Consider the following 15,299-nt stretch of genomic DNA (forward strand, 5'->3'; position numbering starts at 1 on the left):
TATTTGCACATCAGAACACAGAGCCATTGAAACAACATAAATCCAAACTTGATGATTACTAGCTGCAACCAACCTCTGAAATGAGAGCAGGAACGTTATTTATTTTGTGTTTTGGTGCAGCAGGGCCTTTAGTCTCCAGCAATATGTGCCAAACCACCTGCCTGCTGATACCCTCCAACCTCATGCAGCAGAGTCAGCCTCCCTTTTACTCAGAGATACTAGAGATGCTGCTCAGGACAGACTGCCACCTGGTGGCTGGAAGGCTTTGCACTCCAGATGAGAATCAAAGAAGGCACATGGCTGAGCTACTGAGGCCCCCTGTTGATGGAGCACTTCATGTGCGTTGGCTAGCTTCACCTGTTACAACACATTTTGATTAAATGTAGAAAACATTTAACATCTATTTTTGTGTTGCATTCAGGGATCACTTCTATCTGAGGGTCCCTGTCTTATCATTGCTTTGCAAAAAGATAATGCTGTTTCTTGCCTTGACATCCTTCTGAAGAGGTACTAACAAGGCTGACATAATGCTTTGGAGAAAACTTTATTAGACCTTATCATGCACCATATTCAAAACTGTTTTCTGTTTTTGTATGGTAGCATTTGTAGGGAGCGACCTGACTTTGAGAAAATTCGGACGAAGATTCTTTACCCAAACTCTGAAAGTGGGGTAAGAAATGCACAGTAAGCATTCAAACATTTGTCTGTTTTTTTTTTTTTTTTTTTTTAACCATTTTCTATAATTCCCCTAAACTTTATGTCTGCAGGCAGAGAAATTGATAAACTACTTGTTTGACTTATCTTGTCCTGACAGTCATCACAGCATCGTTCCATGATAGCCAGCAGTTAGTACTCAGTGATGAATGTCTACTTTTACATTTTTATTTCAATGTAATTGATTATTAACTTCACTGTTCCCTAGTAATATATTGAGTCAAGACTAGCATATTGTGTGTATTAAATAGTTTCTAACTCATTGTTTTTAATGTAAATGATAAGGAAAAATGAGAACACATAAATACAAGAGGCAAATGAGAAAGCACACAACACTTGAGAAGTTAAAGATCAAACATTCTTTAATTAAAAATAATTCCATGAATTTTGTAAACCATTGCATAACTGCTGTAGTGTAGACAAGTGTTAACAATTTTAAATGATATACTACGAGAAAAGATTATGCATTATAAATAATACCATCTTAAGTAATTCTAGTGAAGAAAGACCTATCTGGCTTTACACGCCATCAAAACGCACAACTATTTCATAAAGAAGCCTCCATAACTTAAACACATATCTCCCAGTAAATGTTTTAAGGTCTTGTGTTGACAACACATACACAAAGTATTATATTGACAGCGAATTGTATAGCATTTCAACACTAATTAGAATATAAGTAGTTCTATATATGATGCATACTGTACCAAAATAAGGGATATGTTTCTTTCTCATTTCATTATAATATAAATGTTTTACTCATTTTGACTTAAGCAAATAAATCTGTGAGTTGCAGTTTCCTTTGAAAATTGGACATCTCTCTCTATACTAGTTCTCCTGTAAAACCCTGAGAAAAATACATCTCATATTTCCATCAAATTGTTACACTAATAAATACACAAACTTGAAAACTGCAATTGTGTTTAACTTATAATTTATTTCTAATGTATCGCAATTCACAAAACTAATGCTACATCATTATCAATTAACTGTTCTCCATGTTATTCCAGTGACCCATTTCATATCTAATTTGAATGGTACATTCAATATATTCAAGGATTTATGTCAGATTAATCTTAACATTAATTATAGGGAACAGTGTTTCCTAACTTCTGGCTTTCCCCCCTTTTTATCACTTGTTTTAGCCTCTTATGTAAGTTTACTGTTGTAAAAGGTATTTTCCCTGGCTAGTTTGCTAAATTTAACCAGTTACATATGTAATATGTATATACATGATTGCATAAATCCTTAGGTTCATTAATCACACTACTGATAAAGAACAAAATAAGAAAACAATAAATGAACAAAAGAAAATCCACAAGAATTCAAAAGAAGAAAAAAAAAAGACGATTATTTCCACTGCAGAGCATTGTGGTAAATTTACAATACAGTTAATTTACAAATTGCCAAACAAAAAAAAAGACACTGTCCTTGGTGCTTCTTTAATTGCAGATGCCTGGTCTTTCATATCCACAATACATTGAAATTAAATGATCATTGTGTTAAAGATTACAGTTGGTATTAAATGGCTGATGCAGACAGAGGGGTTAGGTGGGAAACCTTAAAATGCATAAAATTTACATGTAGTATCTGCTGTGATTAAAATGTATGTGACTTAGACATTATACAAAAATTGCTGTTTGCCATTAATACAGATTTTTATGATACTGAAAATCACTTTTTAGGAAACCAATAATAGAACACACAAAATTAAATGGAAGCCCAAACTTATAATTATGAATTATTATTCTACTGTAATTAAGTCTTTCTTCACAATCTGTTTAAATGAGCTGCTAGCCTGCAACTTTAAACACATCCTTGGTAGAGAATACAATTGCATTACATCTTAACTGTTGCTCATAACAGACAGTTGTAATCTGTAATGCATCATCATGCTGTTTTTCAACAGAATTTAATACATATTAAATATATCACTTTCATATTACTCAAAGCCAAAAGTTCAAAGGCATGGCAAAGTAATTAGGTAATATTTTAATACACTGGTAAAGTCAGTAGGAATCTGTGGCAATATTCTCATGCATTGCGAAATGCAGGTTAAAATGTCCCAAGGCACTAAAATTCGGCTCATTTGTAAGCTTGAATTACTCATTTGTTCAATTCAAATACTTTCAATGTGTTGTAATAAAGGCACAAATTTGTTCTTTTCACAAATTAACAAAGTTAACAGTATTAACAAGCAGCATGACTGTTCAACTGTCTGACAAGCTTATATTTTCAGAAATCTAACTAAATTAAAACTGAACTAGGCCAAATAAAGTTTGGTTTAAGGCTAGGAAATGAAGATATTTTAACCGTTTTCATAAATGTGACCCACTGTCTGTTTCAGCCATTTCAACTAGCACAAACAAGGGACCCATTTTACATCACAATCAAATAAGTTTTACAAAGAAATAGCAGACAAACTTTGACACAACCATAGACTTCACTTCAAGATTAAAAATAAAAAAATAAGTTAGAAGATTTCTTATTTTATCTCCAAATGCTGAAGAAATCACAAATAAACGTACAGAAAAACAAAAAACCAGTCAAAAAGAAACCAAAGAAAGCACCTTACGGTCCAATTATACTCTAAAATTTTGACAGTATACAAGTAGCGCACAACCACTAATGTTTCAAAACTGATTTGAGAATTGTACAATTAAGTACTATTAGTCTAAAAAAAAAAAGAAAAAGAGATATATTTTTTAAATAAGCACTGATCCATCTGGCCACTTAAAAATATTAACACAAATATTCATTCATCACTAGGACATTCCTTCACTGTGGATTACAGCCAATTCAATGCAATTCTTTTCTTTTTACTGAGGAATTAAAGAAAAAAAATAACCCACAATCTTTATATTAGAAAATGATTATGATACCATTATGATTTTTTCTTTTAAATGCACATATTATGTAAAAAGGTACTAGATTTGGTCATTTTTCTACTTCTAACTATTTCCTCAGAATGCTAAAATAAAAATGCAGTTATAAAATTGAGAAAAGAAAACAAAGAAAAACAGTAAAGGTCTTTGGTAAAAACTACAAAAATGGGCTTTCAGTCCATTAACATTGTCAGCAAAAGCAGTTGGCATAGTTGTCCTGTCAAATTAAACATTGAAAAACTGACATAGTAATTGTACACCACTTCATTTGAACTTTGAAACAAAGATAAACTACAATACCACTTTGGTTCATTTGAGTAAAGTCCACATTTGACTTAGTTTCAGAAATAAATGTCAAGTGAGATCCAAAACATTTCAACCGCATTTTTTTAGTTAAACAATCCTACATTATGGTCCGATAACCAAACAAGTGGAATTAATCCCTCAACAAAGCTCTTGAGCACTTGAGTGTTGGAAACATCACAATACCCAGAGCTACTTTGATCCATTACAAATGTTTAAACCCTATCTATGCCAAACATCTTACGAAAAGGAACACAGCTTCAGTAATCATACTAGAAAAGATAAGCACGTAGTCAATGCATTTGAAGCATTGTACAATTATTTTTTTTTTGAATACTTAAGAGCTATGAACTGTGATGACCAACAACTGGAAAGGTCTGCTCAGCACAAACACATTTGGCAGTGTGATCTAGAGCTTCAGCTGGTTAACAAATCTACACACATGAGCTACATACAGAAAATGTGGATTTAGAAATGAACGCAAGAAGAAAAGCAGAGGGAAATAATATATACACGGTCTATTCCTCGAGAAGCTAAAGTAAAATATGAGGGTCTGGACAATTAGATCCTCAATAACCATCCCTTTTGAAGAAAACTGTTTATCCCAATTTAAAAACAAAAACTTGCACCTTTGTGTACCTGACAATTTACTGCACAAACTCATTGCTGTAAATATGAAAGGAACAAGAAAATAAAAGTATTTTTCCGATAACACAGTAGCGGGTCATTTCAATTAAATTACCTAAGCACATTTCACTGTCGAATTTGGACAAGAAAAAAAACACTGACGATTTCTGTCTGTAAACATTACAGAGCACTACAATTCTAAATATTTCAAAAAATCCACTAAGCCAGTTTAGTTTTTGCAATCAAAGAAATATATAGATTTCCTGGTCTGAATATCCCTACATTTAAATTAAGGACGATTCAACATTTCTAATGATAATGAAGCTGTGCCCAAAAAGCACCATTGTTGATGAAGAAAGAGGGAACGATACTTAGCTGAATATCAGAGCTCGGGCACTGACCAAAATGAAATCTCTGGGAAATACTTAAGTACTGAATGGGCCGATGCGTGCTCAAATAAAGTACATATGATGCTACTGAAAAATATGCAATTTGCACAAGCAATGGGGTTTATACTACAATCCTAAGCTCCTCAAAGATGCTTCAAATATTTTAAAGCAAGGCACTTAAGAGGGAATGGCCCAGAATCAGATATCTTCTAACATATCTGAAAGCTGAATTCAAAAACAAACAAAAAATACTGTCACTGAAGACATCAGAACACATGTGCTCATCTAACAACTACATACTGTCTACATAAAGAGTCACTATAAGACAAAGAAACCAATTTACTAAATGCTTTAGCATACAGTATGTGCCTTACTGATATTACAGCTGCTGCTTATGCCTAAAATGCATTTTAAGTTCGCACTTATTTGATTGAAAAATTTAAGTAACAATGAAAGTAGTAACTACTATTTAGTACTATTTTATATGAAAACTAACAAGATATATACAATATACCATGATTTAACAGTAAGAAAAATGAAATATTCTATTATGTTTCACAGTACACACAAAAGCTTCATACTTTAGCGTATTTGGGAAAAATATAAATCTAAGAAAATAAAAAATAACCAAAAGCTACAAAGCAGCTTAAAGCAAAAATTTCTAAAATACCCTCAAGATAAATTTTTCCAAGTCAACAAAGTGCTTTTAACAAGAAATTAATCCTCTTCACAAATCTAGTAGCAAATATGCAGTTGTCTGACCGATTAATTTGTCGCTAACAGTCAAATCAGCGGTAAGGGGAAATTGTTTAATGCTTTATGAAAATGGATATTCTAGCTTGTACAAAATAGGTATTGCATGTAAGTTCTTGATTTGTATCAGTCAAACACCACTTATTAAATTCTGATAAAACTAATCAATTTAATCACTATATGAAATACTGAAACACAAAAAAAATGCTATTTAGAAATGGTAAGCATTAGTAGGTAATGTATTAGTAGTTCTTCAAAGGGCTAGACCATTAAATAGTACCTTGAATTGCCGCACATCACCACTTCAATATTTTTGTCTTACAGTAAGGACATTCCATTTTACCAGACGCACAGTTCTGACAAAGTAAATAATGTTGGCAAGGCTGCAGGACAATGGAACGATCATGCTTTTGGCAAACTATACATTTCTTTGACTGAAGCTGATATATTACCTGTGTTGAGAAAAAGAAGAGTTAACATCAGTCACACACTTTACAGAAGTCAGGACCATTGCAATGCAGTGCGTCATGCATGACTGACTGACACGTTGCCTACTCTTCCCCCGTAAGCCATGAAATCACCACACTTACATCAATGTGATGAGAAGAGTATGACAGTCTAATTAGAGTGTGTGTAAATGTGACATGATGACGTATGTGCGTGCTTGGACCTGGTCCTTCTTACCCCGTCTATGAGGTCTAGGTCAGAGCGCAGCTGGCTCTGGATTGAGCGGAGCTTTGGCAGGGGGAGCTGGTCCAGCTCTCCATAGTTGCGCAGAAGAGGCGTTTTGGGGGAGCGACACAAAATGTCAAAGTCTCCCTGCAGTTCCTTCAGCTTTCGCTCTGTGTCCACCCGCTTCTGTTCCGCCAGTTGACGCTCCGCCTCTGCCGATTTTGCTTGCTCTTTCGCTTCGTGAGCGTCTTTCTGCCACGCTTCACAGGCCTTGGAGAAATGGTAAGCAGAAGAAAATTTTAATTAGATAAATCTATTCTAAACCTTGTGAGATTTTCCTGCAATTCTTTGTTTTCGAGCTGCAAAGCAAAAGGACAACAGCTTTGAGTATCACTGTAGCATAAATAAGTTAACAGCCGACAACTAAAAATGAATCACTTTAATTGAGGTGCGGAGAGGTTTCAGATGAAAGTGTATATACTAATCAGCCACAACATTAAAACCACCTGCCTAATATTGTGTAGGTCCCCCTCGTGCTGTCAAAACAGCTCCAACCCGCATCTCAGAATAGTATTCTGAGATGATATTCTGCTCACCACAATTGTACAGAGCGGAGTTACCGCAGACTTTGTCAGTTCGAACCAGTCTGGCCATTCTCTGTTGACCTCTCATCAAAAAGGCATTTCCATCCACAGAACTGCCAATCACTGGATGTTTTTTTTTTTTTGGCACCATTCAGAGTAAATTCAAGAGACTGTTGTGTGTGAAAATCCCAGGAGATCAGCAGTTACAGAAATACTCAAACCAGCCTATCTGGCACCAACAATTATCCATGCGATTATCTAATCAGCCAATCGTGTGGCAGCATTGCAGTCCATAATATCCTGCAGATACAGGTCAGGAGCTTCAGTTAATGTTCACATCAACCATCAAAATGGGGAAACATTTTGATCTCAGTGATTTGGACCGTGGCAATATTGTTGTTGCTAGATGGGCTGGTTTGAGTATTCTGTAACTGCTGATCTCCTGGGATTTTCACCCACAACATTCTCTAGAATTTACTCTGAATGGTGCCAAAAACCTCCAATGTGTGGCAGTTCTGTGGACTGAAATGCCTTGTGATGAGAGAGGTCAGCAGAGAATGACCAGACTGGTTTGAACGGACATTGTCTACGGTAACTCAGATAACCGCTCTGTGCAATTTTGGTGAGAAGAATATCATCTCAGAATGCTATTCTGAGATGCGGGTTGGCACTGTTTTGGTGACACGATGGGGACCTACACAATATAAGGCAGGTGGTTTTAATGTTGTGGCCGATTGGTGTATATCTCTTTAAACTAAATGGCTCCCACTTTCTAAGAAACAACCTAAGTGAACACAAGAAATACAAAATAAATGTCTGCTTGCAAGCTGCTTGTTTGTAAGCATCACTAAAGCACTCATGTTGGCTAGAATCTTGACCATGAGACCCATAAATAAGAATAACAAAGAAAAACAAGCATGTTTGACCTGTTTGACCTGGTGCCAGGCATCCTCCCATTGCTTTATCTTGCGCTTGGCCTCATCCAGTTCTCGAAGGAGCCGTCCGATGTCTGCACTGCTGGAGCTGCACGTGCTGGAAGTAAGGCTGCTGAACACTGGAGATGGGCTAGGAGAGAAGCTGCCACTCATAAAGTCCCATATACTCCCTGCTCCACCATTCAAACCTGAAACCGAACATTTAACAAATTTAACTTAATCAAATACAACTATTTCATGAGATTGTGACTGTAATGAAGAGTCAAGTTTAGAAAGTAATAGTCTGATCAAGATGCAAACCCGCTGACCAACCACAAATCATCTGATGCGTGTTACTTCCACGAGTTTGGGTGCAGAGGTTTTTGCCAGAGATGCCATCAACAAGCTTACAGGTTTGACCAGCTTGCTGCAATGAGTGCGTCTCGAGTTAATACCATACTTTTTTTATTTTATACATTCAAGTGTTTTGTTTGAGGCAGTTAGCAGTGCATAAACAAGATATGCATTCAACATAGTTTTTTGCCCATTTAATAGCCTGTATTTAATATTTTAGGGCAGGCGAAATTCTGACAACAAATGACATTTTATAATAATTAGGTGATTCTCACAAAACTGTAAAGAAAATGCCCTGGTCCTTTTTTTCTTAAAATCAAAAGAAGCCTTAAGAAATTACATTTTGCACAGAAAATGAAGCCTATTTTTAGGACTTTTATGATTTTTTTTACATTGTGAATATATATTCATTTTCACCCCCAAATTTTCAATACCGCAATGAGAAACTTTTTATATACCATTTAAATTAAGTATTCCTAAGGCTATCGATTTTACGATTTACATTTTAAATTCAGTATGACTAACTACAGTATATACAAAATAAATGCAATCAATCATGCTCCTGGACTGTAAAAAGGAATATGCATAACGTCTGAGCAATTCAAGCTACAATTACCACCTTCATGTTTTCAACAAGGGGCAGTAGGCAAAACACCAGCTGTACAGCTATAGAGGCAACAAAACACACTTAAAGGTGGCAGACAGCACAAGATGAGGACTTGTTTTTCGTTCAAACACAGCATGACGGAGAGCAACTCCGAAAGCAGGGGTCTCGAGACGTGTTTTTCTAAGTTTCAAACAATGTTAAACTTGACACAGCATTCTAAAACGCTGTGTTTGATTCGACAATTGAAATGCGATGCTTCAAAAGTGTATAACTGATGCATGTGTACATAGACACATTCTTAGAAAAGCCCTTATAATTAGTCTACCTCAGATTGACGAATTCAGTTGCAAAATGGATTGCTTTGGACTGTAGACCAATGATAGGCTTAATAAGGGATAATGTATAGTCAGCTGGTTATCGCAAAATAAACACTGACAGGGTGATCAGGATCCCGACGTGAAGCTTGCGTCACCCTGAAGGGGTTTATTTTGCGATAAAATCTGGCTGACTGTACATTATTCTGCTTATTACATGGCTACTAACCAAATACATGGACATACAATATTGATTTGATTGAGTTGAAATTATGTAACTGAGAGGATAAATAAATGTCTGAACAGCTGTAGTGCATGTGTATGGGAGTGAGAGAGAAACTGAGAGAGATGTGTTATTACCTTTATTTGTCACAGCTCTTGTCAGCAGTAACATCGATTTTAATTGCCAAGATGTACGTTTAAGTATACTTCTCAGCAGCAGGAAATGCGACCATTCTTTAATATAGCTTATCCATTGCTTAAAACTGCTTACATCCCAACTGACATGACATGCGCTGACATGAAGGCTGTTTGTTGCTTGCTAGTGTGAATGTGTGTGTGTGAGAGTGAAAGTGTAGGAGAGAGTGAGCATGAGAGTGCTTTCCACAGATATTAAAACTTATTTCAGATAATAAAGAAACTGTTGTATTGATCAAGTAGCAGGGATACATTTATATCAAGGCTCTGTTTGTGTGTGTGCATATGTATGTGTGTGTGGGTGTAGGTGAGAGTGCAAGGGAGCTTTTAAATGGAAGATTAAATAAATGTAGAATGTTATAGACATTTGTCATTCTTATTCAATTTACTTATAGCCAAAGATACACTGTGGACAAGACGTTATTATGCTGATAGTCAAAAGTCTGAACTTGTGATGTATAATACTCTTGTATATACTTTTTAGTATTCTCTGGTGAATGTGGACATTTTCAAACCTTACAATTCTTACCTAAATTGTTCTGCGAAGATGTGGGTGTTCCAAGGCGGCCGTGCTCAGTTTTAACAGGTTGTGCCTGTGGCTGGCTCTGCTGGGAGGTCATTCCAGTGAGAAGAGACTGGGACAGGGACTGAGACAGAGAGCTGAGCGGGGAGGCGGAGAGAGAGGAGGAGGAATGCAGAGAGGAAGACCGAGCCAGAGAGCCAGGAATATTGACAGGAGCAGAGCCTCCAATTAACCTCTGACCTATGAAAAAATAAAAAAATAAAGGAGGAGTTTAATCATTACCTGTGTCCAATAGCAAGTACAAGCTAGAAAACAACTACAACATTTTCTTACATGTTAAGCCAAGGCCATTGTTGTCTTGATCCTCTAGCTCTTTGTCGAGGGAGGCAACGTTGATGTCACAAAAATTTAAGTCAAGTGCAGATCCTAAGAGCAAGAAGAGTAGTGTCCATTTTAATGTCTTAGTAAAGTGGAGAAAAATGTACAAGGTTCCCACACCCTTTTATCAACACCAGTACATTTCCATGACTTTTGTAATCATTTGAAAGTACTGGATCGGTATTTTAAACAATTTTCTAGAGATTGAACTCACAAATATACATTTCTTGCAAATAAAATAGTTTAATGACACATAAAACTAGAAATATATTTTATGTTTAATATACATTTTTAGGATTTTATTCATTTCCATGACCTCTCCATTCCTGAAAAAAAGGATAATTCAAATTGTATAATTCACTGATTTTTCTAGGTTTTCCATGACTATGGGAACAATGAAGCTAATTCAAAACACAGTATTACATAAAGACCTTTATGAAGTTATTTTAAAGCACCTATAAAAACTTTAAATGGTAGAGCTGAAAATGCTTGTTAATCCAGTCTTCCTTCTGTGATATGCGACTCATTTCAGTTGATATCCAAGTCCACTTGGAGCCTACAATAACTGTACATACATGGTGTCTTTTTTTTTTTTTTTTTTTTTTACAAAAGTCAACTATTTAAAACTTGAATTAGCTCAAAGGGAAAAGCAGACATAAAGGCAAAAGCAATTACCATCCACTTAGATCTGTGCTGCCGAGTCATTATTGGCTGCTGTTGATGTCGATGGGTTTTAGTGAACTTACTGACATATGGCTAATGCACTGCCACAAAGACTTAAAACTTCAAAATGCTCTGCATTTATCTGCACTGCATTACAGTCTGCCACATATATAGCACCCAATACTTTTACCCTAGGATTCTGTTTGTGTGGACAGCTCTATGCTGAATGATTGGTGCAAAGGACAGTGGCACTTACCTATTACTGACTCTACAGTATTGCTGCCTGGATAGAAAGGTGTGGCTTTTGCATTCATTGTTGATAAAGTGGTAGGTGAGGAGCTCTCAGATCCAACACTGGAGGCCAAGCTGGACGTGATGCTTGATGTTATGCTGGACGCTAGTGGGTTCACCACTGAGAACACACCGCTGTGAACCTGTGAAAGGAAATGGTCAGACAGGACATCTGTGAAAATTCAAGATCTTTTTGCAATTTCAGTTGAGCATCTGTTAAAACCAAGGCTGTCAATTTAACGCATAAATTCAGTACGATTAATAAAAAAAATTAAAAATAAACAAGTTACGCAAATAATCATGCCCCCTGACTGTACTTAAATTCCGTAATAAGGATTTACCAACGGAGCAATTCAAGCTTGAAGTAACACCTTCGTGTTTTTGCGATTCGCAGTGAGCAGTCTGTGCATCTCCAGCTGTACAGGCAACAAACCAACAGCTGTTCAAAGACAGCTGGATGGAGCACAAAAGAAAACAGGGATCTACATAAATTTTTTTCAAGTTTTAAAAAATATATAACTTGACACAGCATCGTAAAAACATGTTATTTATGGTGCTAAATGCCAAAAATACTGAAACACACCAACAAATCTTAATATATGTGGTTAATTTAAATAATCGTCATTAGGGAGAAAATAATTAGTCAATGTTATCGACAACGGCAACAACAAAAAATTGTCTACAAAAATGTAGTTGTCGAATTGTCATTTGATCTCATTTAACGTAACATGAGATCATATGAAAATACTGATGACATGCAAGAGGAGCACTGCAGCTCATGCTTGATTGAGGAGAGGAAGAAAACACAGATCAGTCCAGATGTACTCGAAACTTCAAAATAGCTTCAGGTGATGTAGATCGCAAAGTATGAGGGAATTATACAAAAATACAAAATAAGTAAATACAGAAGCTTGTTGTGAAATTAAGCGGAGCCACCATTCCGCTTAAGCAAAACTTGCTTGTCGAGCATCTTTAAAGGGAAAGACCCTAGTGTTTTATCTTTAATGCATCCTTTATTAAGGTTCAAATTATAAGGAAGGAAGTCATGTAAATAAGTACAAACTCCAAAATTGTAATTTCACTGTGTGGTCAGAGCTGCTTTTCTAAGTCATGTGAAGTTACCCAATCTAAAGGGGAGAGATTGAAACTGCATCCCAGCTGATGCACACTCTGGTGTGGGGATGCCTGTCCCTCTCATGCTCTTTTGTTGCAGCTAGATTATTACATTATGCTCACGATGTACTGAATCACAATATACGTACCACTTTGTGAAAATCGGTAATACGCAGCTTTATTAAGAAGAGAGTTTGTTTCTTGCGAGTTAAAGTTGGATCGAAGTGAACAATAAGGTGAGAGTGGGTAGTCTGTCTTTGTGGGTAAATTAATGTTTGTTTTGGCTTGTTTCCCAATATAAATATCTAAAACTCTTTTAAAACAACATACATTTATTTAAGAGCTATAATGGAGAAGGAAAATGTGTTATCTGAGAAGGTTGGAAAAAACATTAAGAAGCATCATATAAGATGTTTAGACTTTGTTTCAGAGAATATATATTGAATACAAGTATATTTTGTCTTTACTGTACTGGCAGAAGTAAAGAAAATACACTTATATTCAAGATACATTCTATGAAAGCAATTCTTAATATCTTATAAAAAAAAAAAAAAATTTCTTCCCTTTAATTCAGTGAATATCATTGAGGTATTTTAAAAAAATGACTAAGATAATAGTCGGTTAAGAGCTAATGATTAATAGTTGCAATAGCCCGAATAGTTGCATAATCGTTCTAACAATTGTTAGATTAGTCGATTATCTAAATAATCGGTTGTTGCCTAATCAGCATTTAATTTGAATACAAATTTTAAGCGATTGACAGCCCTAGTTAAGAGCCCTAGTTTTCTTTCAAATATGTCACTGTTCTATTCAGAGGTTCCACCAAAATGTTTCCATAATGTACTGAATTTTTAATGATGCTTTCAATTATTTTGACAGATAAAAAAAATAAGGTATCTGTTCTATTTCATGTGCCTCCTTTAGAAACTCCTTTTCTTGAAGTAAAGGATGCTAAAGGCATTAGAGGTAAAGAACGGGAGAAAAAATTTCGAAGCGTCTCTGCAAAAATAGACCATGAGAGAGATGCGAATGAGGATCTGTGACGAGAAACAAGAGATTCCAAATGTAGTCTGATGAAGTAATTCATGGTCTGGGGGACCACATCGCAAGACCATAATGTCTGTTTTTTATTTCACATTGCAAAAGTAGAATAAAAAGAAGGCAAGAACCCTTAAGACGATTTGACTAAAAAGAGCTCTTGCCAAAAGTGATTCATGTCTTGCAAAACTTTTTTGCAAGCCTATTAATGATTTCTTTACAGGGCCATATATTAAATGGACAGCAAGGGATTGTGTTTAGATGGTTTGTTAGGCAGGATTCTAATATTGTATGACTTCTTAGAAATCAAGGCAGCAATGTTTTCTATAAAATATGGATGATAACACTGTCTATCACTAAGTACTTTTTTGTAATCTACAATCCATATTTTTGAAGGGTTGGAAGATGCATGAAAATTAACTAGGCTTTACCTGTTTGTCTTGGTCCATTAACTTTTGATTATTTTCTCCAGACTGGCTCTTCAGGTTCTTTGCCTAAAATCAGATAATAAAGTCTATCATGTGACTTGATGTTGGTAGGGCAACCAGGAGTGTTATGTAAGAAGTTGCTACTCGCTCAGAGAGAGAGAAAAAAAAAAGGTAACACCCTTCTGTTAAATTGTTTTTAAACAGTGTAATGTTACAGTCTGCTTCATTTTTATCTTTTAAGATGAACACAACATGGCCATGTGACTACTGGGTTTCTTTCCATGATAACGGCAAGGTAAAAATTATTATTTCAGGGCTGAGCACATGCATTTCCAGTACATGACCAATAAATAAAAATGGGACAGAGAGAATTTTCCGATATAAAAGTTCTTATGGAAGGCATTTCAAATGGCGATGTATTTAATACCTGACTAGACAATGTTACCACACAATGAATCGCACAGGTGGAATGCTTAACACTAAAGAGTAATAGACAACTAAAGAGTAATGATCCTCATTTAGCAACAAAGCACTGTAAAACAAATGAGAAAAGTGGTGGAAAACATTAAATAACCTAAGAGCAAAGAAATCAAATTGAAACAAAAGGCTTGCAGTGTGTGTCATGCCTGCAATCCTGCAGGAGTTCCCTTAAGAAAGGGCTATTTAAAAAAAAACAAAAAAACAACTGTCATTGTGTACCTGATCCTCCCGTTCAAAACCCGGAGCTTTGGGATAGTTAGACGTCGGAGATGAAACACTGGACGTGGTGGACTCTGAACATAAGCTACCATTAGTAAAGCATTTTGGCCTGCCGATGGGTCCAATTGGGGACAAAGAACTGTTGCTTCCTGAGCTTGGTGTTACAGTCGGACTATTAGAGCATGACACCTGAAGGAGAAAAGCACAGACGATCTTTATGAGGTAGTTTGGGAGCCAGCCAAATAGAGTTGGTGTTTTCTGTTGTTGATTTAGAAGATCCAAATGGAAGAGTTGGAAAGGGTTTTCCTCACAATAACAGGAAGAAATATGTGCAGACTACTAGCAAAAAGCCATTTTGATCTAGTCAGTATACATTCCTGATTTATCGATCATGCGATATTGGTTTATTAATTGATTGATCAGAACTTTGAGGTGCTTCCAACACAAACTGCAATAAGCACAAAGGAATGCAAAAGAAACCAATATAAACAAAATTAAACAGTGCAGAAATTAAAAAAAGCTCTTATGTCACAAATCTGTAATCTGCTTTCAGAATTAGGGGCATTACTACCCATATTTAACAGAACAATCTACATATGGATGAAGATCCCTCTGTAAGATTGATGTTTGGCA

The 15,299-nt window shown here is 35.7% G+C and overlaps 1 protein-coding gene across 1 annotated transcript in view; it reads right to left on the bottom strand.

The window, feature by feature from the left end:
* Positions 1–2,020: 2,020 nt before the first annotated feature.
* LOC127647684 (putative E3 ubiquitin-protein ligase UNKL) overlaps positions 2,021–15,299 on the bottom strand; it is a 34,586-nt gene continuing 21,307 nt past the window's right edge. Inside the window, exons 9-16 of the mRNA XM_052132095.1 lie at positions 14,667–14,855; positions 13,971–14,033; positions 11,354–11,531; positions 10,390–10,482; positions 10,063–10,296; positions 7,854–8,050; positions 6,356–6,613; positions 2,021–6,123 (exon numbers count right to left, since the gene is read on the bottom strand). Of these exons, the coding sequence (XP_051988055.1) occupies positions 5,968–6,123; positions 6,356–6,613; positions 7,854–8,050; positions 10,063–10,296; positions 10,390–10,482; positions 11,354–11,531; positions 13,971–14,033; positions 14,667–14,855 (1,368 nt within the window). The 3' untranslated portion in view covers positions 2,021–5,967. The remainder of the gene's footprint in view (positions 6,124–6,355; positions 6,614–7,853; positions 8,051–10,062; positions 10,297–10,389; positions 10,483–11,353; positions 11,532–13,970; positions 14,034–14,666; positions 14,856–15,299) is intronic.

The sequence above is a fragment of the Xyrauchen texanus genome, chromosome 8 (assembly GCF_025860055.1).
Source record: "Xyrauchen texanus isolate HMW12.3.18 chromosome 8, RBS_HiC_50CHRs, whole genome shotgun sequence".
NCBI lineage: Eukaryota > Metazoa > Chordata > Actinopteri > Cypriniformes > Catostomidae > Xyrauchen > Xyrauchen texanus.